This window comes from Indicator indicator, chromosome 20 (assembly GCF_027791375.1).
Source record: "Indicator indicator isolate 239-I01 chromosome 20, UM_Iind_1.1, whole genome shotgun sequence".
In the NCBI taxonomy this organism is placed as follows: Eukaryota; Metazoa; Chordata; class Aves; order Piciformes; family Indicatoridae; genus Indicator; species Indicator indicator.
The window spans coordinates 1,452,054-1,474,886 of NC_072029.1; the positions used below are offsets into that span (position 1 = coordinate 1,452,054).

The 22,833-nt window shown below is 59.8% G+C and overlaps 1 protein-coding gene across 1 annotated transcript in view; it reads right to left on the reverse strand.

Annotated features, from left to right (window-relative positions):
* Positions 1 to 22,833, reverse strand: part of NBEAL2 (neurobeachin like 2) — a 33,852-nt gene that overhangs the window by 4,631 nt on the left and 6,388 nt on the right. The window contains exons 4-49 of the mRNA XM_054389947.1: positions 22,002 to 22,083; positions 21,779 to 21,900; positions 21,586 to 21,668; positions 20,870 to 20,955; positions 19,447 to 19,732; positions 18,284 to 18,390; positions 18,046 to 18,129; positions 17,867 to 17,950; positions 17,639 to 17,737; positions 16,530 to 17,101; positions 16,305 to 16,437; positions 16,093 to 16,212; positions 14,111 to 14,444; positions 13,947 to 14,029; positions 13,745 to 13,837; positions 13,091 to 13,262; positions 11,513 to 11,646; positions 11,257 to 11,416; positions 11,049 to 11,151; positions 10,352 to 10,505; positions 10,059 to 10,217; positions 9,814 to 9,973; positions 9,041 to 9,126; positions 7,503 to 8,171; positions 7,246 to 7,424; positions 7,008 to 7,167; positions 6,512 to 6,649; positions 6,110 to 6,418; positions 5,842 to 5,991; positions 5,320 to 5,477; positions 5,113 to 5,237; positions 4,788 to 4,908; positions 4,544 to 4,701; positions 4,206 to 4,339; positions 4,000 to 4,107; positions 3,109 to 3,204; positions 2,904 to 3,028; positions 2,289 to 2,429; positions 2,076 to 2,206; positions 1,776 to 1,885; positions 1,550 to 1,667; positions 1,378 to 1,475; positions 1,179 to 1,295; positions 474 to 563; positions 246 to 355; positions 1 to 151 (exon numbers count right to left, since the gene is read on the reverse strand). The exon at positions 1 to 151 is cut by the window's left edge and continues 22 nt beyond it. Of these exons, the coding sequence (XP_054245922.1) occupies positions 1 to 151; positions 246 to 355; positions 474 to 563; positions 1,179 to 1,295; positions 1,378 to 1,475; positions 1,550 to 1,667; positions 1,776 to 1,885; positions 2,076 to 2,206; positions 2,289 to 2,429; positions 2,904 to 3,028; positions 3,109 to 3,204; positions 4,000 to 4,107; positions 4,206 to 4,339; positions 4,544 to 4,701; positions 4,788 to 4,908; positions 5,113 to 5,237; positions 5,320 to 5,477; positions 5,842 to 5,991; positions 6,110 to 6,418; positions 6,512 to 6,649; positions 7,008 to 7,167; positions 7,246 to 7,424; positions 7,503 to 8,171; positions 9,041 to 9,126; positions 9,814 to 9,973; positions 10,059 to 10,217; positions 10,352 to 10,505; positions 11,049 to 11,151; positions 11,257 to 11,416; positions 11,513 to 11,646; positions 13,091 to 13,262; positions 13,745 to 13,837; positions 13,947 to 14,029; positions 14,111 to 14,444; positions 16,093 to 16,212; positions 16,305 to 16,437; positions 16,530 to 17,101; positions 17,639 to 17,737; positions 17,867 to 17,950; positions 18,046 to 18,129; positions 18,284 to 18,390; positions 19,447 to 19,732; positions 20,870 to 20,955; positions 21,586 to 21,668; positions 21,779 to 21,900; positions 22,002 to 22,083 (7,192 nt within the window). The remainder of the gene's footprint in view (positions 152 to 245; positions 356 to 473; positions 564 to 1,178; positions 1,296 to 1,377; positions 1,476 to 1,549; positions 1,668 to 1,775; positions 1,886 to 2,075; positions 2,207 to 2,288; positions 2,430 to 2,903; positions 3,029 to 3,108; positions 3,205 to 3,999; positions 4,108 to 4,205; positions 4,340 to 4,543; positions 4,702 to 4,787; positions 4,909 to 5,112; positions 5,238 to 5,319; positions 5,478 to 5,841; positions 5,992 to 6,109; positions 6,419 to 6,511; positions 6,650 to 7,007; positions 7,168 to 7,245; positions 7,425 to 7,502; positions 8,172 to 9,040; positions 9,127 to 9,813; positions 9,974 to 10,058; positions 10,218 to 10,351; positions 10,506 to 11,048; positions 11,152 to 11,256; positions 11,417 to 11,512; positions 11,647 to 13,090; positions 13,263 to 13,744; positions 13,838 to 13,946; positions 14,030 to 14,110; positions 14,445 to 16,092; positions 16,213 to 16,304; positions 16,438 to 16,529; positions 17,102 to 17,638; positions 17,738 to 17,866; positions 17,951 to 18,045; positions 18,130 to 18,283; positions 18,391 to 19,446; positions 19,733 to 20,869; positions 20,956 to 21,585; positions 21,669 to 21,778; positions 21,901 to 22,001; positions 22,084 to 22,833) is intronic.

Here is a 22,833-nt window from a genome sequence, read left to right on the forward strand (position 1 = left end):
AACCACCTTCCCCTTGGCCAGGGAGGTGACACGGAGGCTGTTGTCCCAGTGCCCTCCGCTGAAGAGCAGCCTCCCGTCCGGGGACACGGCCAGGGTGCAGGAGCAGAGGTCCGCGCCGGGGGCAAAAGGGCCCTGCAGGAAGCGCTGGGTCCTGGTGGGGAGGGACGTGGGAGGGTGGCAGAGCCACGGGCGGGCTCGGGGGCACCTCTGGGGATCACCCCTGAGGACTGTGCTGCCCAACTCACTTAGTGTTGGAGACAGTGGGGTCTTTGGTGAAGCTGAAGTAGTTGGAGATGTTCTTGTCGTAGGGCAACCAGTTGTGGGTCCCCAACAGGCCGTTGGCACTCACAGTGACCTGGGTAGAGATGGAGATGGAGGTGACCCAGCCCCTGCCACCGGAGCCATCCTTGGGTTTGGTCCTGGTGCTCCTGGGCTGCCAGGATCCGCCTGTGCCTCAGTTTGTCCACACTCACCAGGACGTCTGGTGATCCCTGAGTGATGAAGGAGTGTGCCTGGTTCTTGGGCACCACGGCTTGCACCAAGGCCACCCCGTCACTGATGCCCTATGGGGAGACAATGCAGGACCGTAGGCTCACAGGTTATTAGGGGTTGGAAGGGATCTCTGGAGATCTTCAGTCCAAGCACCCTGCCAGAGCAGGGCCAGAGAATCCAGCACAGGTCACACAGGAACACATCCAGATGGGGATGGAAAGTCTCCAGAGAAGGAGACTCCACAACCTCTCTGGGCAGCCTGTTCCAGTGCTCTGTGATCCTCACAGTGAAGAAGTTCCTCCTCATGCTGAGGTGGAACCTCCTGTGCTGGAGTCTTCATCCATTGCCCTTTGTCCTATCCCAGGGTGCAGCTGAGCAGAGCCTGTCCCCTCCCTCCTGACTCCCAGCCCTCAGACATTGATAGACATTGATCAGATCCCCTCTCAGTCTTCTCCCCTCCAGACTAACCAGCCCCAGGGCTCTCAGCCTCTCCTCCCCAGGCAGTGCTCCAGTCCCTCCAGCATCCTGGTAGCCTCCCTTGGACTCTCTCCAGCAGATTTGGGGAGCCCAGAACTGGATGCAATATTCCAGGTCTCACCAGGGGAAAACCAGCCAGTGGGCACCACCCTGACCACCACCAGGCTTCCCAGTCCTGGTCACAGGGGACCTCCTGAGGCTGTCCTCACCTCCACAAAGAAGGACTTGAGCTGGTGCAGGTTCTGGAAGACATTGGGGGAGCGGGTGTCGAGGCGGGCCAGCCTGCGGGCAGCGCTTTCTGCTGACAGCCGGGCAGGGTGGGGCTCCTGGGAGGGTGAGGGAACCCATAAGAAGGGTGGTGGCCCTCCAAGAGGTGCTCTTTTGGGAGGGGGTGGAGATATCAGCCACCTTGAGCAGCTGGCAAGGTGTCTGCCCAAAGTTGCTGATGATGCCCTCCAGAGCCTTCCTTTGCGTCTCGTCGGCGATGGCATCCAGGTCCACGGCCCCTGGGGATAGGGATGGTCTTGGCATGGGGGACCACCTGGTAGGGTTCCCCCCACCTCCCTTCTCCATGGCTCACCCTCATAAGTACAGTAGTAGAAGACATTGAGGGCCTCCACGGCGGCTGGGCCTCGTTGCTTGTACCCAAAAATTAGGTCAATCCACTCGTGCAGGTGGGCTGAGACATACTCTGACTCCTGGCCAAGGGTGGGACACCAGGGTGGGCTGGGATTGTCCACCCCCCCTGTAATGACCTCCCAGGGGTGGGAATGGAAGAGGGCTTGGGGTGAGCTGCACCATCTCACCAGGGCTTTGCGGTGCTGGTAGATGAAGTCCTCTCGGGAGCTCGCCCAGCGCGGCAGCACCACGTCGCCAACCTTCTCATTGGAGAGCTGCAGGCAGCCCAGGTCAAAGCCTGGAGGCACAGCAGGCAAAGGGTGAAGGACACCAATCTCCCACGGGTGCTGCCCCTAGGCTGGCCATAGAATGGCTTGAGGTGGAAGGGACCTTAAAGATCACCGAGTTCCAACCTCTCCAGCCCCAGGCAGAGACAGCTTCCACTAGATGGTGTCTCTAGACAGTTCCACGTGCTAGGTGCCTCTTACCATTCTGGTTCTCCAGGAACTCAGGGAAGTAGAAGAACTCAGGGATGAGCTCCTTGACATCCACTGGGTTCTCCATGCGGGCTTGCCACGCCGCCGGCACCGAGTGGAACTGCCGGTCCGAGCAGTCAAACCTGGGGTGCAGGACACCGGGGTTGGAGCCTGTTGGTCCACCCTGCTGCTCCCTTGCCAGAGGTGTGCCCCTGGGGTGCCCACCTGCCGCTCTGCAGCTGGATGTGGAGGGTGGTGAAGGGCTCGGTGCGGATCAGGTAGTGCATGACGCCTGCCGCATTGGAGTAGTGAGTGCCGTAGTGGAACTTGTCCACGGTGCCCGTGGGGTCCTCAAAGCTCTCATACCTTGGAGATCAGAAAAGCAGAGGGTGGTTTGGGTTGCAAGGGACCTTAAAGATCATCTGGAACCCCCCCCCCTTGTCATGGCAGGGGCCATCCCAATCCCATGACCATCTCTGGTCCCATGACCATTCTCAATCTTGTGATCATCTCCATCTCACGGCCATCCCTGGTCCCACGGCCATCCCCACTCCATGGCAATCCTAGGTCCCATGGCCATCTTCACCTCTCATGTCCATCCTTGGTCCCATAGTCATCTCCAATCCGTGGGCAGCCACCTCCCACCAGCCCTGGTTGCTCAAGGCCTCATCCAACCTGCCCTTGAACACCATCCATGACCTCCCTGGACAACGCGGTCCGGTTTCTCCCCACCCTCACTGGAAAGAATTTCCTTCTATGACGAAGGGAAGGAGGCTCATCAGGAGCCAGCCAGGATAGGTGTTCCTCACATCTCTCCTCCCTCCTTTTTGACCTACTCACTTCTCCTTCACGTCCCGGGCATGCCGCTCGTTGGCCACCCCGATGGGCTTGGACAGGTCCCGAAACACTGCTGGGTTGGTGAGGTCAAGGGTCTCCGAGACGTAATCCCGCAGGATCCAGGGGAACTGGGGGGGAGTGGGAGGTAGGTGAGGTTGGAGGTGGGCACAGGTCACTGGGAGGATGGTGGGGTGGATGTGGAGCTCACCACAGGGTACTGGGAGAGGTCGTTGTAGGTGCGCCCTGCGATGGTGTTCAGCTGCATGAGGTACTCGAAGTTGGAGATCTCCCGCAGGACCCATTTCTGGAGCAAAGGGAGAAGGGCTGAGATGGGCTGAGGAGGACAGAAGAGGGGGCAGACACCTCCACCCCACAGCTGTGCCTGTCCCATGGCCAACCCTGGTGCCAGACAATCCTTGGTACCACAGCCATCCCTAATGTCGTGGTCATCTCCACCCCAGGATCACCTTTGGTCCCATAGCCATCCTTGGTCCCACATCTGTCCCCATTCTGTGGCCATCTCTGGTCCCTTGGCCACCCCTATCCCACAGCAATCCCTATTCTCAAAGTCATCCTCATCTCATGGACACCCCTGGTCCCAAGGAGGGTCTCACACCACCCTTGGTTTGATGGCCACCCTCAGTTCCATGGCTGTCCTCATCCCATGGCTATTTGGGTCCCATGGCCATCCCAGTGCCATGACTGTCTCTGGTCCCATGACCATTCTCAATCTCGTGATCATCTCCATACCATGGCCATCCCTGGTCCTATGGCATCCACATTCCACAGCCATTCTTGGTCCCATGGCCATCTCCACCTCATGGTCACCCTTGGTCCCATGGCATCCCCATTCCATGGCCATCCTTGGTCCCATGGCCATCTCCACCCTATGGTCACCCTTGGTCCATGGCATCCCCATTCCATGGCCATCCTTGGTCCCATGGCCATCTCCACCTCATGGTCACCTTGGTCCCATAGTCATCTCCAATCCATGGCCATCCTTGGTCCCATGACCATCCCCATTCCACACTTCCATCTTCCCCTCTGCCATCAGGCAAGAGGAGACCTGGGGTGGAGGTGGGCAAGGTGGGACTAGTACCTGTGTGAGTCCTGAGGCTTTCAGCAGCTCCTGGGGCGACCTGCTGCCGAAGTAGATCTGGTTGGGAGGACGCAAGCCAAGGATGGAGGAGTAGACCTTGTTCCTCACCTGGGGGGGTTGGAGGGACAAGGAGGAGGAGAGGGTTGGAGCCTGGGCAGTGCTGCGGAGCCAGGAGGGGTTTGGTGGGGTCAGGAGGGTGGCACCACCTTTCTTCTGAAGTTGAGGAAGTAGTTGGCCTGGTCGATGAAGAAGAGCTCGAGCGCGGAGCGGCGCAGGTTGTAGCGGCGCAGGTGGAGCTCCCGCAGGTGGGACAGCGGCCGCTTGAAATCGTGGCCGATCCCTGCTGAGATGTGGGGGCACACAGCCCCGTGGCCATCACCACCCACCCACACCTCCATTCCCGAGGCAGGGATCGCCCTGGAGACGGGAGGAGGCCACCCCCAAAGCCCCCAGTGCCTGGCAGGGCGGGCTTCTGGGGCAGGTGGGATGGGGGAGGGCGTTTCCCACATCGCTGCAGGGCCCCCCGGGGAGCACAGGCTGTTACCTCCCTCTGTCTCCTCCTTCTCACTGCTGCCGTCGTAGAAGTAGATGTGCTGGGTGGTCACCTCCAGGCGGCCAGGGACCACGGCCACCGTGGTGATGAGCTCACAGTCCTCTGAGACCACCAGCTTCTCCCGCTGGTTCTGCTCCTTGGGCTCGGCCCTGGGTGACACAGGGTGGTGTGGAGGCCTTGGGGACACTCCCAGCCTGGGTGAGCCAGCACCATGACAGGGGATGGGGACACTCACTGGGTGTCCAGGACAGGGAGGTCCTCCTCAGCCAGTTGGTCATCTTCCATCTCACTCACCTTGGCCTCCTTGGCCATGGTGAGTGGAAGGGACTCGGCAGGGTTGTGCAGGTGGTCAGCTCCTGAAATGAGGAGAGGGTCAGCAGGCACATCTGACCCATCACAGCTGGAGAACAAGACCTGTCAAGGGCCCCTGTGACACCGCTCAACCCCAGCAGGGCCCATGACAGCTCCCAGCTCAGTCCCACCATGTCCATCCTCATGGTGGCACCCCCTTGCCCATGGCATGGGGTGACCCTTGGGAGCCCCACTCCCACCACCCTCACCCAGGTTGTCCCGCAGGGCGCTGGCCTCCAGGTGTTGGTCGAAGTTCAGGTTGGGCACCAGCTTCAACCTCATCCTGGAGTAGGTCTCAGCGCTTGACAGCTTCCACCGAACCTCTGGTGGGTTCCTGGGGAGAAGGCAGGGTTGAGACACCCTGAGGACCACCCCAGCCATGCTGAGCCTCCCCAGGGAGCGAGCTGGGGACTCACCGGTCAGCCCAGGCGGAGCGAGGCGAGGTGAGGAGGCGGCAGAGGGACCTCCACTGCTTGAGCACGGTGCTGTGGTGGTTGTTGGCCTGCTTCAGCACGGTGCTGTGCCTGCTGCTCTCTGCCCTGCAGCGCTTCGCCACCGGCTCCAGCACCAGCTCCTGCCAGGGGACCAGCACAGTGAGGTGACAGCAGGGATAGGGCTTGGGGACATCCCTGAGGTGAGGAGCACTTCACGGAGTGATGTCCTCAGGGTAAGGAGCACATCCCCAGGGTGATGTGTTTGGGGTGAGGAGCACAACCCAGGGTGATGTGTTTGGGGTGAGGAGCACAACCCAGGGTGATGAATACATCCTCATGATGTTCCTAGGCTGAGGAGCACATCCCCAGAACAATGACCCCAAGAGAAGGAGCACATCCTGAGGGCAATGTCCCCTAGTGTGGTGGGGTGGAACATGCCCTTGGGGTGCCAAATACGTCCCCAGGATGAGGAGCACAGCTCCAAGGGAGAGGAGCAGGCAGTACCTGGAACATCTTGCGACTGGCTGCCCTCTCCTGCTCCCGTCGCTGGGAGCTGCTCATCATGGCATCGTAGCAGGAGTTCCAGAAGTTGGACATGTGGTCATGGCTCTTGCCAAAGGTGTCCATCTCAAACTGGGCCATGGTGGGCTGCACCTGCCAAGAGAACCACGATGAGGAGGGAAGTGTTTGCAGGGCTCGGAGCCCAGTGACCATCACCCAGGCTGTGAGCCTAGGAGGTGTTCCCCCGGCACCAAGGCCCCCCAGCACCCACGTGCTTCTCGATGAAGCTCCTCCACTCTGGGGTGGTGCAGAAGAGCTGGAAGTCCTCGTAGAAAGTGGGGCTGCCATTGGTGGGTGGCAGCGAGGGCAGGAAGAGCTGCAGCTGCAAGGTCTCGTAGCACTGGTCCATGAGCGTGCGGATGATGGGCACCAGCCAGGAGCAGGTCTCAGAGCTGCTGGCATCCAGCGAGCGCCTCAGGGGGGTCTCCAGCTTGCCCAGCAGGTAGCAGGCTTCATCCTTCCTGGGGAGCGAGGAGGTCTGCAGCAGGCTGTGCAGCTTGACGTAGGCCAGCGAGTGCAGCTGCAGGGGGACAGGGGACACCAGCTGGTCTTTCCTGGCTTGCCCCAAGGGCTGGAGTCTCACTTCAGCCTCCAGCAGAGGGTGGTGACCCACCTGAGGGTCCTGCAGCAGGATGTAGCCCACCAGGATGCGTAGCCCTGTCTGGGCCATCTCCTTGAGGTCGGAGGTGCCGTTGGCCAGGTGGTACCAGACAGCCAGCTTGTCCAGCAGGCTGCTCACCCCCTCGTAGATCTGGGGGGGCACAGTGAGACTTCTGCTCCCCACCACCCCAGTGCTGCAGCAAAGCCACCAGGCCTGTCCCCATCTGCCAATCAACCCCAGCTTTGCTCCACATGGCTTTGGGTTGTAGGTTAGGGTTGGGGGTTAGGGGTAGAGCCCTAACTCATGACCCTAATGAGAGATGCCCCCTTCCAGCACAGACCATTCTATGATTCTACGACTCGTTAGGGCTTGAGATGAGGGTGATGGGTTGGGGTTTATGGGGAGGTGAAGGGTTTGGGGCCAGGGGTGAGATCAAAGGTGTGGGATTAAGGCTTAGGGTTAGGGTTTAGGAAGCACAGTTCAGGAAGCCCTGCCAGTGCCCAGCCACCTTCTCGCTCCACAGAGCCTGGTTGTTGTGTCCCTCAGAGAACAAGAAGTCCTGGAGCAAGCGCAGAAGCTTGAGGGCGTTGTGTGTGAGCCCAGGCAGGGTGGCTGGCCCTGACTCCTTCAGGTCCGTCAACGCTGACTCCAGCATCATCTCCAGTAAGCTGTGGGAGGGTGGGTGGCTCCATAAAGCAGTCCCACCCCCCGTGGGGTGCAGCCAGCTGGACCTGGGTAGGACTCACCTCCGCTTGATCTCATCGGGGGGCCGCACCAGCTCGCAGGCCGTGCCCAGCTTGGTGAGGACAGAGAAGACCTGCCCACGCTCCCTCCACGCCACGTCGTCCCAGCCCTCCACCCCACGCCACGTCACCGAGAAGATGATGTTGGTCAAGAGGTTGCACAGCTCCTCCTCAGGTGCTTGCTGTCAATGGAGAGGAAAGGTGTGAGGTTCAGTGGCCGGTGCGGTCCAAGGCGGTGGACAGGACGGTTCGGGGCTCACCTGGGGGTTGCTGGTGTTGGAGATGTTGTCACTGGGCAGTGTGTCTTGGTAGCTGCTCTCATCCAGGACGTTGGAGAGGCTGGAGCTCTTGCGTGCTCGCATTCCCGGGAAGGGCTTGAAGCTCTCCAGGGGGGAGGGGGTGCCGGGGCCGCTGGCAGGGGTCTGCGTGCCGCTCTCGGCCGTGGTGATGGAGCTGGTGCTGGCCAGGTCGAGCCCCAGGTCAAAGGGTGAGGTGGAGAAGGGTGACAGTGGGTGGTAGACACCATCGAAGGGAGGTCCGTCGCCAGGGTTGGAGGACGAGCGGCTGGCCCGGTCAGAGGAGTCGAAGGACTTGAAGTTGTAGGAGGGGAAGGACTTGGTGCGGCCGCTCGGGGAGATGGAGTGATCGGAGAAGCCCTCGGACAGCTCCTGGTCTGAGGCCTCGTAGCCCAGTGGCAAGAAGACATCCAGCTCCTGCAGCTCGGCCGGCGGTGGGCTTGGTCCCTCCTTGCTGGAGGGGTCTGAGAGGCGGAGGAGCTCCAGGCAGGCCCCGGTGCCCGGGGGGCTCAGGCTGTGCTGGTGGGACTCGTAGGACTCCTTGACGTAGAGCTTGGTGAGCGTGTCCTGCCAGCCAGCCAACCGTGCCAGCTGCCTCACCAGGTCCTGCTGCGCGTAGATCAGGTGGAAGAGCTGCAAGAGGAAGCACAAGGGGAACATCTGATCACAGAACCACAGCAACATTCAGCTTGGAAAAGGCCCTCAGGATCACCAAGTCCAACCCACAACCCTACTCTGCAAGGGTCACCCCTAAACCATAGCCCCAAGCACCACATCCAAACCACCTTGAAACACATCCAGGCTTGAGGACTCCACCACCTCCCTGGGCAGCACATTCCAATCCCTGACCACTTTTCTGGGAAAAGATGTTTCTTAATGTCCACTCTAAACCTACCCAGTGGCAGCTTGAGGCCATTCCCTCTTGTTCTGTCACTAATTACCTGTGAGAAGAGACCAGCAGCAGCCTCTCCACAACCTCCTTTCAGGTAGCTGTAGACAGCAATGAGGTCTGCCCTCAGCCTCCTCTTTTCCAAACTAACCCTTCCCCAGCTCCCTCAATGGCTCCTCATAAGACTTAATCTCCAGGCCCTTCCCAGCTTCCTTGCGCTCCTCTGCACTGGCTCCAGCACCTCCACATCTCTCCTGTATTGAGGTGCCCAAAACTGGACACAACACTTGAGGTGTGGCCTCACCAGAGTGGAGTAAAAGGGGACAATCACCTCCCTGCTCTTCCTGGACACAGCATTTTTGATACAAGCCAGGATGCCCCTGGCTTTCCTAGCCACCTGAGATGGGCATGTTGCCCCAGCAACCTCCCCTGCAAGCCTCCTGGGGAGGTTGGGCCTTTGCACCACCTCCACGCCAGTGTGTTGGCAGCCAATTGCATGAGGAGTTACCACCACCCCTACGGCCCTCACATTTGGGTGTGGTTGGATGCCCAAGGAGCTCATCTCTGGGTTGCCAGCATGGTCACAGCACCTGGTGGCCGTGGCCCTGCTCACCTTGCGGCAGATATCGAGCCGGACGCTGAGCTCAGCACGGTGGCACAGGTAGACCACAGCCACCAGGTCCTTGTAGTTGGGAGGGTCTGTGGACAAAGAAAGACAATGTGGTGGTGGGACACCTCCTTCTGTCCCCAAAAGCCATCAGAATCACAGAATCATCACAGAATTACCCAGGTTGGAAAAGGCCCCAGAGATCATCCAGTCCAACCTCTCACCCAACACCATCTAATCAACTAACCCATGGCTCTGAGTGCCTCATCCAGGCTGTTTTTAAACACTTCCAGGGAGGGTGACTCCACCACCTCCCCAGGCAGCACATCCCAATGCCCAATCTCTCTTTCTGGGAAGGATTTCTTCCTCACACCCAGACTAAACCTCCCCTGGTGCAGCTTCAGACTGTGTCCTCTCCTGGTGCTGCTTGCCTGGGAGAAGAGCCCAACCCCCACCTGGCTACAACCTCCCTTCAGGTAGTTGTAGAGAGCAATGAGGTCTGCCCTGAGCCTCCTCTTCTCCAGGCTGAACACACCCAGCTCCCTCATCCTCTCCTCACAGGGTTGTGCTCCAGATCCCTCCCCAGCTTTGTTGCCCTTCTCTGGACACATTTGAGTAACTCAACATCCCTCTTGAACTGAGGGGCCCAGAACTGGGCACAGGACTCAAGGTGTGGCCTAACGAGTACCTAACTCCCCAGCCCCAAGCCCAGCTGAAGTCACCCTTGATGAACCCATGGAATATGTTTGGGATGGGTGGCCAAGGCCACCAGGTGGTACCTGCCCCAAGGACCTGCTCGGAGAGGCAGCGGAAGAGCAGCATGGAGCCAGGGATGTCCCCGAGGCAGGCGATGAGCCCCTGGTACCCAATGTCCTTGAGCTTCAGGCGGTTCTTGCTGCGCTCGGGCACCTTCTCATACTTCAGCATCTTGTAGAGGATCTGGGGAGACAGGGAGAGGTGGTCACCCTGGTGGAGATGGCCCTGCTGGGGACGGCAAAAGGCTGGCGCTGGGGATTTGCCTTACCTTGAAGACTCTCTCCCGCACTTCATCTGAGAACTTCTTTTGCACCAGCAGTGAGAAGAGGACCTCCACATGGCCTGGCTCAAAGAGGAAGGTGAAGAGCTGCTCCTGGGCTGGGGAGCCCTTCAGCAGGCTGTGGATCACCTCCAGCGCCCCACAGACCTGCAGGACATGGTGCTGGTCGTCCACTACCCTCCACATGCCCCACCAGGACCTCAGTGACTTCTCCTCATCTGCTGCCATCAAGCAGCCTACAGAATGAGATGTTTGGGGACCCAGGTGGCTTGGTGTCCTACCTGCTGCTCATCCTGTGCCCCAGCCACATAGCTCAGCAAGCTCTGCATCTCCTCCCCGGAGAAGCTCCTGCAGAAGAAATCCTTCACCAGGCTGAAGAGGGACGTCTGCACTGTCTTGATGTCATCAGTGGCTGTGGTCCTCTCCCTAGAGGTTCTGATGGACAGACACACATGGGCATACTCTGGAGACATGCACAACCACCCTCCTGTCCCTTCTCACCCATCACCAGCATGTTCCCAAATCCCACCATGAAGCCTGGGAAGCTCCAGGGCAGCCTGGTGTGGACATCCCTTCTGGTAACACTGCCCACTGGGAAACATCCACCCCTCGTGTTTGGGTCTTTGCAGGGTGCCAGCACCACCAGTATGATGGACATGTGGAAACGCAGCAGCTCACACCAGAGAAGGTCATCAGCTTGTTGCAGAAGCCTCCATGCTGCTGGGGAGATGCTGGGGGTGGACTTTGGGGGCTATCAGTCACAGCTCTGGGTGGAGGCTTGAGGACGAGGCATGGCCAGGAAGAGTGGAAGGTCCTGCACCCACCACCACGCTCCCACACCAGGTAACTATCCCACGAGGTGCTTGCAAGGAGGGTATTGCCCCAAGAGAAAGGTGTCTACCCCAAACTGCAGAGGTGAGGGGTGAAGCCCACCAGCACGTCAGCGTTTGGAGGTGCTGGCTGCAAGGGGTGGCTCACCCATAGTAGGTCCTGATGGAGTCAAGGATGTACTGCACTCCGTACTTCTTCCGGATGCGCTGCTTGTGGTCCTTGACCACGTTGGCCAGATACTGGATGTGCCCTGCAGGGAGAAGCTGTGGGTAGCCATGGGAGGTTGGCTGGCATGGAGAACATCCCCAGGCCCTCCTGTGGTGTGTTGAAAACTACCACAGGTGCCAGCCCCCACCTAAGCGGACGGCGAAGTCGCTGTTGCTCCAGATGCGAAAGTCAAAGAGGAGATGCTGGTAGAGAAGGTGGAGCAGGAGCCCACTGCCCTCTGAGGCCACCTGCTCCATCAGGATCTGCGAGGCCATCAATGTGCTCATGTCCAGCAGTGGACTGGGGACCTGCCGTGGGTGAGAGGAGAAGCTTACAGCCTCGGGGTCCCCCTTGGGGAGCAGCCCCGAGGACCACGGGATGGAGCCTTTGGTGGCCCTCCACACCTTCTGCAGCAAGGCCCCAATGATGGCAGGTCCGTGGCACTGCACCAGGCTCTCCTGGTTCACTGGGTGGTGCTGGATGAAGTTCTTCAGCAGCAGCAGGAAGGCAGCCACGCTGTTCCTCTCCAGCCTGCTCTCTGCAAGACAAAGGGCACAGCCCGCTGGCTTCTGCCAACTCTGTGTCCACCCAAATGCCTTCCCACAGAGCTGCCTGCAAAGGACATCCTGGAGACCCTCCTAGCAACTTTTCTCCACCGAATTATTAGTCTGCCCCCTGATGTCCCCCAGATTTATGGCAGTGGAAACTTCTGGTGCTCTCAGCTTGGAAGGAAGGAGCTGGAGACCAGGAGAAAGCCACTTTTGCCCACGGAGGAGAAGACTCCTGCATGACCCCAGCCCTACTATAAGGCATCAGAGACTCCATGCAAAGGCAAGCTGGAGGTCAGCAGACTGGAGACAATCCTTGTCCCAGAGCTGGTTGATTATGACTGATTGGATCATAGCAACATCAAAAGATCAGAAAATCACAGCATGGTTTTGCTTGGAAGAGATCTTTAAAGACCATCAAGTCCAACCGTGAACCCAGCATTGCCAGGGCACCACCAAACCATGGACCTCAGCACCACATCTCCAAGGCTTTGAAACACCTCCAAGGATGGGGACTGCACCACTGCCCTGGGCAGCCTGGGACAGGCCTGGACAATCCTCAAGGGGAAGAAATTGTTCCTCATGTCCAACCTAAACCTCCCCTGGGGAAACTTGAGGCCATTCCCTCTGGTCCTATCACTTGTTCCTTGGGAGAAGAGCCCAACCCCCACCTCAGTCCAGCCTCCTTTCAGGGAGCTGCAGAGAGCCAGAAGGTCTCCCCTCAGCCTCCTCTTCTCCAGCCTGAACACCCCCAGGTCCCTCAGCTGCTCCTCCTCAGCCCTGTTCTGCAGACCCTTCCCCAGCTTTTTTGCCCTTCTCTGGCCCTGCTCCACCCCTCAATGTCCTTGTTGGAGTGAGAGGCCCAAAACTGACCCCAGGATTTGAGCTGTAGCCTCACCAGTGCCCAGTTCAGGAGGACAATCCCTGCCCTGCTGCTGCTGGCCACACCACTGCTGCTCCAGGCCAGGCTGCTGGTGCCCTTCTTGCCCACCTGGGCACCCCCTGGCTCATCTCCAGCTGCTGTCACCAACCCCTCCAGGTCCTTTCCCACCAGGCAGTTTCCAGCCCCTCTGCCCCCAGCCTGGAGCCTTCCTGGGGTTGGTGTGACTCAAGAGAAGGGCTCAGCCCTTGGCTTTGTTAAACCTCATCCCACTGACCTCACCCATTGCTCCAGCCTGGCCAGATCCCTCTGTAGAGCCTCCCAACCCTCCAGCAGATCAAGACTCCCACCCAGCTTGGTGTCATCTGCAAACTGATGGAGGGCAGAGCCACAAGATGTCAACAGTTTCTCCATTCCCCTGTGACTCTTGGGGCAGGACCTCTCCTGCTCATGGTAACCACCAGTCTGCTCCTGGCAGCACCCACATGGCAGGGAGGTTACCTTCAGGCATTCAAGCAAGACAACTGCTGCTCCATGTCCCCTGAGGTCCTCACCTGAGGACTTGCCCAGTGGGATAAGCATGCCCTGGGCATTTCTGGAGGACGTCAGCTCTGGCCCCACCAGGTCGTTGGTCTCCTGCTCGTCCTCGAGCTCCTCCTTCTTGGACACCACTTGCTCAAGCAGGGGCAGCAGCACTCCCATCCCACCCACACAGTTGACCACGTCCTGCCAGAAGGAAGTGAAAGGTTTTGGTGGGTGCTGGGTGGTGCTGGCAATGTAGGGAAGGAGGCTGCAGGTGCCAGCTTAGGTCCATCTTTCTTGCTCAGGGGCTCAGCCCAAGCTGGGGAGAATCAGCCCCCATGTCCAGCAAAGAGCAACACAAACCAAAACCAGGTCCCCATGAAGCACCTGTGCCCCTCAACCACCCATGGTTCCAACCTAGGATGCTAAAGACCTATGGGACTGTAGGGCACCCATGGGTCATGCAGGCCCTTGGTGGACCCAGTACCATGTAGCAGAGTCTCCACAGGGTGCAGAAAACCACCATGGCCATCCAGCACCCTGCAGAGGTCCTGCCCTGAGAAGAGACCCAGCTGCCACGGGGTGGGCTGGCCAGGAATAAGCCACCCTACACTCAGCACACCTTGATGTCCCAGCTGGCCACACCTTGATGTCCCAGCTGACCACCTTGTGCCTCATCAGCCTACCTTGATGTCCCAGTTGACCACCTTGTGCCCCGTCAGCCTCCCGTCCAAGCCATGGCTGGGAGAGAGGTCCAGACAGATGTTGTTCCTGCAGGCCTGGAAGAGAACACCATGGAAGGATCCTCACACTCTTGGAGATGCCACTCACAGGTGGCAGAGGGTCTGCCAGAGCTGTCCCTGTCCCCGGTGGGGTGGCTCTGCTCACCTGTGGGGTGTAGTACAGCAAGAGCTTGCTGCTGAGCTCCACCAAGTCACCTTCCAGTGTAAAGGGGGATGTGACGTTTGGTCCTGAAGGAAGAGGCTTGGGGTGAGCTGGGGCACGGTGGAGGAGAGCCCAGCTGCCACCAGCACACCCTGTGGGCATCCCACCTGTGCAGAAGAGGGCTTTGACCTGGGCTTGCTGCAGAGCTTCACAGAAGATGGCTACAGAGCCCAGGTGACCCTCCAGGGAGGTGGGGCTGCCCCACTCGGTGTCCTGGCTGCCAGCCGCTGTGGTAGCCACCACCCCCTCCATGGGGGGCTGAGTGGGGGTCCAGGAGTGGGGGCCCAGGGCAGCGGGGACAGACTGGGAACGGCCGAGGGTGGGGTGTGAAGGGAAGAGCAGCTCTGGCCCGTGGGACACCGGTGGGTGGCTGCTGCTGGTGGTGGCAGTGGTGGTGGTGGTGCGGTGGCCTGCAGAGCCGATGCAGCAGGAGGTGAAGGACTGGAAGGGAGAAGAAGACATTCTCAGCCCCTAGCCCCATGGCAAGGGGTCTGGGTGGGTGGGTAGGTGGGTGAGTAGGTTGATGGGTGGGTAGGTCGGTAGGTAGGTAGATGGGTGGGTAGGTAGATGGGTGGGTGGGTGAGTAGGTGGGTGGGTAAGTGGGGTGGGTAGGTGAATAGGTAGGTGGGTGGGTGAGTATGTAGGTGGGTAGGTAGGTGGGTAGGTGGGTGGGTGGGTGGGTAGGTAGGTAGGTGGGTGGGTGGGTAGGTAGGTGGGTGGGTGGTAGGTGGGTGGTAGGGTGGGTGGGTGGGTAGGTAGGTGGGTGGGTGGGTGGTGGGTGGGTAGGTGGTGGGTGGGTGGGTGGGTGGGGTGGTAGGTGGGTGGGTGGGTGGGTGGGTGGGTGGTGGGGGTGGGTGGTGGTGGGTGGGTGGGTGGGTGGTGGTGGGTGGGTGGGTGGGTGGTGGGGTGGGTGGGGGTGGGTGGGTGGGGGTGGGTGGTGGTGGGTGGGTGGGGTGGGTGGGTGGTGGGGGTGGGTGGGTGGTGGTGGGTGGGTGGGTGGGTGGTGGGGGTGGGTGGGTAGGTGGGTGGGTGGTGGGTGGTGGGTGGTGGGTGGTGGTGGGTGGGGGGTGGGTGGGTGGGGGTGGGTGGGTGGGTGGGTGGTGGGTGGGTGGGTGGGTGGGTGGGTGGGTGGGGGTGGGGTGGGTGGTGGGTGGGGTGGGGGGTGGGTGGGTGGGTGGGGGTGGGTGGTGGGGGGGTGGGTGGGTGGGTGGTGGGGTGGGTGGGTGGGTGGGTGGTGGTGGGGTGGGTGGGTGGTGGGTGGGTGGTGGGTGGTGGGTGGGGTGGGTGGGTGGTGGTGGTGGGGGTGGGTGGTGGGGTGGGTGGGTGGGTGGGTGGGGTGGTGGGTGGGTGGGTGGGGTGGGTGGGTGGGTGGGTGGGGGGTGGGTGGGGTGGGTGGGTGGGGTGGGGTGGGGTGGGTGGGTGGGTGGTGGGTGGGTGGGGGGTGGGTGGGTGGGTGGGTGGGTGGGTGGGTGGGGTGGTGGTAGGTGGGTGGGGGTGGGTGGTGGTGGTGGGTGGGTGGGTGGTGGGTAGGTGGGTGGTGGTAGGTGGGTGGGTGGGTAGGTGGGTAGGTGGGGTGGGTGGGTGGGGTAGGTGGGTAGGTGGTGGTGGGTGGGGTGGGTAGGTGGGGGTGGGTGGGTGGGTAGGTGGGTAGGTGGTGGGTGGGTAGGTGGGTGGTAGGTGGGTGGGTGGTGGGTGGGTAGGTAGGTAGGTGGGTGGGTAGGTGGTAGGTGGGTGGTGGGTAGGTGGGTAGGTAGGTAGGTGGGTGGTGGGTGGGTAGGTGGGGTAGGTAGGTGGGTGGGTGGGTGGGGTAGGTGGTGGGTGGTAGGTAGGTGGGTAGGTAGGTAGGTGGGTGAGTACATAGGTGGGTAGGTAGGCAGGTGGGTGGGTAGGCAGGTGGGTGGGTGGGTAGGTGAATAGGTAGGTAGGTGGGTGAGTATGTAGGTGGGTAGGTAGGTAGGTGGGTGGATGGGTAGGTGAATAGGTAGGTAGGTAGGTGGGTGAGTACATAGGTGGGTAGGTAGGCGGGTGGGTGAGTACATAGGTGGGTAGGTAGGCGGGTGGGTAGGTGGGTGACTGGGACGTCCCTCACCTCATGCAGGGAGGGGAAGCGGAGCTGTGCCGTCTTGCGCAGGTGGCCGTCAGTGTAGATGCTGAGGAGGTTCTGGCCGAAGGGCCGGCGGCCGGCGACATGCACGATGTCCACACAGTGCTGGTGGGCATAGGGGGAGGGCGTCAGGCGCCTCGGCGTCCCGGCTGTCCCCTCTTGGCAGGGATGGGGCCAGGGGCGGGGAGGACCCTCACCCAGGCTGAGTCGTTGAAGGCAAACTCCGGCAAGGCTACGGTCAGGTAGTCCCTCTTGGTGCAGACTGCGACCACCAGCACGCTGCCGGCTGTGAAGAACGCCTCAAAGCCCGTGCCTCCAGACGTGAAGAAGCTGGTGGAGGAGCAGCACGGTGGGGATGATGGTCGCTGCTCCTCCTCCTCATCCTCACCTCGACCCCTCCCCGCCCCTCCGCCGAGCACCACCTGTAGAGCTGCCTCCTCTTCGGCCTCACTGGGGGCTCGGGTTCCTCCTCACTCAGGCACAGCCAGGCGTGGAAAGCGAAGGCAGCCCCGGGCCACTTGTGGACAGTGGGCACCATGATGCCTGCCATCCCTGGCGTCAGGTCGAAGCACTGCAGCGCCCGGGGGGGTCCCTCCGCCCGCGCCATCCCCGAGAGCGCGCGGATGACTGGGGCCACGTAGGGGTGGGGGCCCTGCCCCCGCTCCTGCCGCAGCAGCCGCAGCAGCTGCCGCAGCTCCCCGGGGCGGATGGAGAGGCTGCCCAAGGCCCGCAGAAGCTCCAGCAGGTTTTCAGAGCAGGCAGCTGGCAGCGCCGGCTCGGTGGCCAGGGCCCCCAGAAGACAACCCACCATGCCTGCCTTGACGCAGGTGAGGCGGCTGGGCAAGGAGGCTTCGCAGAGCCGCCGGAGCCAGCCTGAGAGGAGGACCTGCAGCTCCTGGCACGCCAGCGCTGGCAGCCAGGCCAGCAGGATCAGCAGAGGTTGCTCGTTGCGGATGGGGCGCGCTGGGAAGGAGCTGTGGTCACCCTCTACTGCCTGTTGGAAGACAAGAGGTGGTTGGTGTAGCCCTGCCTTTGAAGGAAGGAGACTCCCCTTGGCCGCCCCACGTTGGCAGCAGAGACCTCCACATGCCAAAAGTCTTGGATGCTCATATGTTGAGTCCTGGAGACTTTGTGCACCAAGCATTTGGAGACCTCTGTGCCTCAAGGGTCTTTGACGCATCCTTGAGTATCAAGCAACTTGGTGACCTCTGCACACCAAAGTCTTGGTCCATCAAGTACACCATGGAGTACATCAGACACCCTTGTACACCAGAAGTCTTGGAGACCCCCCATGCACCTAACACCTTGGAGATCCTGCTACAACCAGAGCTAGCAGTACCACATCAGAAAGGGCCAAAACCACCAGAGCTGAGCAAGACTCCAAGTCAAAGATGGTCCCAAGAGCATCGGGAGGAAACTTTCCAGGTGGAGAAGACTGGGAGGCAAGGAATGAGACTGCTGAGGGTTGAGATCTACCATGAGGCACCAGTGCTGGGAGCTCTGCTCAGTGTGGAGGCATGGACATGCTCACCATGTTGAGAAGCTCCTGCAGAAGACGTTGGGTGGGCTGGCCTTGGCTCCTCAGGACCTCGTAGAGGTGGCAATAGCCAATGCGTTCCTTGAACACCTCCTGCAAGGACCCAGGCAGGTGGGACCCCGTGCTGAACCCCAGTGTGTGCTGCTGTCACCCCAGCCCACCTCACAAATGCCCAAATCCATCCACCTTTGAGGTCCCCTCCACCTCTGCTCCTCTGCCTACCTTGGCTGAGGGTGAGTTGCTCATGATGGCAGTGAGCACCCTCACAGCGTGGACAGCGATGGTGTCGGAGCTGCCATCAGAGGCCTGTGGGGACACGAGGTTGGTGCTGAGCCACGGGGTTGAGGGGACACAGCCCACCATGGCTGGAGGGTTGCTCATGGGGTGGCCCCAGGTGATACCTGCTGGAGACCATCCCTGTCTGCTGGCTGTGTGGGTACCTCGGCTTCGGCTTCATCCACCTCCCGCGAGCCACCGAGGTAGAGCTGTGGGACGCGAATGACACCCAGCAGGGGGAAGAGGGACAGGGGTTATGGAGGGAACCCATCCCAGGAAGGGTGTTAGGAGACAAAGAAGGGTGAGGAAGGAGATGAAGGTGCCCAGCCCTGGTGGGGACCCCACGGCGGCCAGCCTGGTTACCTTGCTGTTTTGGAGCAGGCGGATGATGTGCTCGAAGCAGTTGTTGCTGAGAAACACAGCCTGGAGCACTGGGCGGTCCTCACAGCTCAGCATGGCAGGGATGGCCTCTAGGGTGAGGTGGAGATGGCTTAGCACCCATCCCACCTCCCCACCCTGTGGTGGGTTGAAATTACCCCCCCCAACATAAAATTGGCAGAGCAACTCAGCTGGAGGCAAACGAAGCTGCATTTACAAGCAAAGCTCCAGTCTGCAACAAAATGCAATGAACCTGTACAAAATGCACAATACAGAGCCAGGAGGCTGCTTAGGGGACTTGAGCATCTCCCCTGTGAAGAGAGACTGAGAGCCCTGGGGCTGTTTGGTCTGGAAAAGAGAAGACTGAGAGGGGATATGATCAATGGCTATCAATATCTGAGGGGTGGGTGTCAGGAGGAGGGGGCCAGGCTCTTTTGGGTGGTTCACAGTGATAAGACAAGGAACAAGGGGTTCAAACTAGAACAGAGAAGATTTCACCTCAACATGAGGAGAAACTTCTTTCCAGTGAGGGTGACAGAGCCCTGGAACAGGCTGCCCAGGGGGGTTGTGGAGTCTCCTTCTCTGGAGACTTTCCAACCCCACCTGGATGTATTCCTGTGCAGACTACCCTAAGTGCTGCTGCTCTGGCAGGGGGTTGGACCTGATGATCTCTGGAGGTCCCTTCCAACCTCTGATATACTGTGAGACTGTGATCTTGTGATACTTACAATATTTACAGGTACTCACAACTTATGAACAGCACCAGAACCCCCCCTGGCCAAAACCAGGGGGCTAAGAATAGCTTCCCCTTTCCTGCTCCTTTTCCCTACCCCCCTGTACAGGACAGAGGAGAGAGAAGAGCAAGAGAGCTGTTTGTTAGGTACTCAGCCAGGACGAAGCAATGCAGCCAAGGTCAGCAAAGCCAGTGCAGAGGAAGTGAGGAGAGAGAGACTCAGTCTGCCAAAGTGTAACTTTCATGGAGGACATCTGCCCGATGGGATTACTCAGAAATGATCACCACCTTCGTTTTCATACCCAGTGGTGACTTATTTACATTCCACTGCTTTCTGTTCAAGACCTGGGGAAGATTTTCCAGGCACAGCCTGAAACTACCACCCCCCTCCCCCCTCCATTCCCTGCCCACCTACCCAGCATGAGCACACGGAGAGCGATGAGGCTGCCAGCTGCCTTGGGTGCTAAGGAAGCAATGGGCAGGTTGGAATTGAGGACCCTAAAGTAACCATCCAGGAGAGCACGCAAGGGCACGGGGCAGGCACCAGGGCTGCTGCTGTGCAGGATGTGGACCACAGCCACCACCGCCGGCAGTGCCAGCTGCAGCAACCCGGCCGCTGCTGGGCACTCGCCGCCTCCCCGCTGCAGCACGCTCAGGAGAACCTCCACTGCTGCTGGTGTGATGGCCTGCAGGGCGTTGGGCTGTGGGGAGGAGAGAGGCTTTCAGCTGCCCATCCTGACAGAAACTCCTTGATTTCATTCACTCATGGAACCATGGAATGGTTTGACTTGGAAGGGACCTTTGAAAGCCACCCAGTCCAGCTCCCCTGCAGGCAGCAGAAGCATCTCCAACCAGAGAAGGTTGGGCTCAGCCTCAAACAAGCTGACCGGAGAAGGGCAACAAAGCTGGGGAAGGGTCTGCAGAACAGGGCTGGGGAGGAGCAGCTGAGGGACCTGGGGGTGTTAAGCCTGGAAAAAAGGAGGCTGAGGGGAGACCTTCTGGCTCTCTGCAGCTCCCTGAAAGGAGGTTGGAGCCAGGTGGGGTTGGTCTCTTCTCCCAAGGAACAAGTGACAGGACCAGAAGAAGTGGCCTCAAGTTGCCCCAGGGGAGGTTTAGGTTGGACATGAGAAGAAACTTCTTCCTTGAAAGGGTTCTCCAAGCCTGTCCCAGGCTGCCCAGGGAGGTGATTGAATCCCCATCCCTGGAGGTGTTTCAGAGCTGCAGAGATGTGGTGCTGAGGGCCATGGTTTAGCAGCAGGACTGGATAGATTGGATGACCTTAAAGGTGTTTTCCAACCTAAATCATTCCATGATTCTAAGATCTCCCTGGAGCCTTCTCTTCTCCAGGCTGACCAAGCCCAACTCTCTCAGCCTGGGCTCCCAGCAGAGGGCTTCCAGCCCTGCCAGCATTGCTGTGGCCTCCTCTGACCCCAGCTCCAATTAGCTCCAGGTCTCTGCCATGCTGAGGACTCCAGAGCTGCCCCAGCACTGCAGGGAGGATCTCAGCAGAGCACAGCAGAGGGGAAGAATCCCCTCCCTGTCCCTGCTGCCCACACTGCTGGGGCTCAGCCCAGGACAGGCTGGGGCTGGGCTGGCAGAGCTCGGTGCTGGCTCATCTCCAGCTTCTCAGGCTGGAATTTAGGAATTTGGGGTTGGAATTAGGTGGTCTTAGGTTGACAGTTGGACTTGATGATCTTGGGAGGTTTTTTCCACCCCAAACAATTCTATGATCCTTTGGGTGGTTTTTAAAGAACATGGAAAGTGGAGCAGTTGGAATCAACCACACTTTGGGGTTCCATCGTGTGGATGATGATCCCAAATCCTTCCCCATCCTCTACCTTAGATCCAGAGAGGATGGCCCCAAAAAGATGGAGAAGACGGAGCTGGAGCATTCCAGGGAGCTGCCCTCCAGCTTGGAAAGACTCTGAGAGGATGAGGAGGGAAGGATTTACTTCAAGGAGCAAGTAGAGAAAACAACAACAAAAACTTTTCTACCCAAATCCACCCCAAAATCCAACCCTCGTGGGTGCTGGACCCTGTTGATGGTGGAAAGGATAAAGATGCTCAAAGATTTGAGCTCTGGGGGGTTTTGTTAGTCCTAAAAGGTAGGGTTGGGAGCTAAACTGAGGCTCAGGATGGGGGTTTTCAGGGGCTTGGGAGATTTAGGGGATTTCTGGGCAATGTTTTTGCCTCAGAATGGGGGTTTGGGGACTTTCCCAGAGAAAAATCCCTTCTGGGGGGAGTTTTGCAGGGTCCTCAAGTTGATCAAGGCTTGATTCCTGCCTGAGGATCCTGTACCTGTCAACATGGATCCCACCCTGACCCTCTCCACCCCCAAGAATCTCATCCTGACCCTCTCCATGGCCCCACAGAACCCACCCTTACCCTCTCCACCCCCAAGAATTCCATCCTGACCCTCTCCATGCCCCTATGGATCCCACCCTGACCCTCTCCACCCCTGTGAATCTTATCCTGACCCTCTCCATGGCCTCACAGAACCCACCCTGACCCTCTCCATGGCCATGGATCCTATCCTGATCCCAGCTCCCTTTACCTTGGAAGAAGGTGCTGAACTCAGGGGGCAGAGGGGCTGGGGCAGACTTGTATTTGCTTTTCTCCTTGGAGCTGATGACTTCCCTGGAAGGAGCCAGGGTGAGGTTAGGGGAACCCTGGGGGCTGGGGGTGGTCCAGGGTTGGGGGAGTCACCCTGATTTTGGGGTGCAGGGCCTGGGGGAGTCCCCACTCACCCACTCAGCTGCCGCCTCCAGGTCTGGTAGGGGTCAAAGAGGCACTCGCAGAGGTGCAGGGCATGGAGCATCCCACTCTCCAGCTGCACCCCACCTCCTTCCAACCCATGGACACTCCTCAGCTGGTGGAAAAGTTGGGATTAAGACCCTCACACCCCAAGAAAAATCCTCCTGTGGTTGAGCTCCCACCTCAAAGAGAAATCAGCTGGGGTTGTCCTCTCACCTTGCTGGCACAGACCTGCAGGAACTTCAGCACCTCTGGGATGAAGCCAGGGCTTTTGTCTGCTTGGATGTTCTCTGGGTTTCTGGGAGGTGAAGAACATGTTGGGGAGGGGTGTCGTGGCAGGGCAGAGGGGCACTGCATCATCCCCTTCCAGCTCATTGAGTCCAACCATGATCTAACTCTCCCAAGTCTGGAGCTAAACCTTCGCCCTCAGCACCACATCTCTGCAGCTCTGAAACACCTCCAGGGATGGGGATTCAATCACCTCCCTGGGCAGCCTGGGACAGGCTTGGAGAACCCTTTCAAGGAAGAAGTTTCTTCTCATGTCCAACCTAAACCTCCCCTGGGACAACCTGAGGCCATTCCCTCTGGTCCTGTCACTTGTTCCTTGAGAGAAGAGCCCAACCCCCACCTCAGTCCAGCCTCCTTTCAGGGAGCTGCAGAGAGCCAGAAGGTCTCCCCTCAGCCTCCTTTTTTCCAGGCTCAACGACCTCAGCTCCCTCAGCTGCTCCTCCCCAGCCCTGTTCTGCAGACCCTTCCCCAGCTCTGTTGCCCTTCTCTGGACCTCCTCCAGCCTCTCAGTGTCCTTCCTGGAGTGAGGGACTCAAAACTGACCCCAGGATTTGAGCTGTAGCCTCACCAGTGCCCAGTCCAGGGGGACAATCCCTGCCCTGCTGCTGCTGGCCACACCACTGCTGCTCCAGGCCAGGCTGCTGGTGCCCTTCTTGCCCACCTGGGCACCCCCTGGCTCATCTCCAGCTGCTGTCACCAACCCCTCCAGGTCCTTTCCCACCAGGCAGTTTCCAGCCCCTCTGCCCCCAGCCTGGAGCCT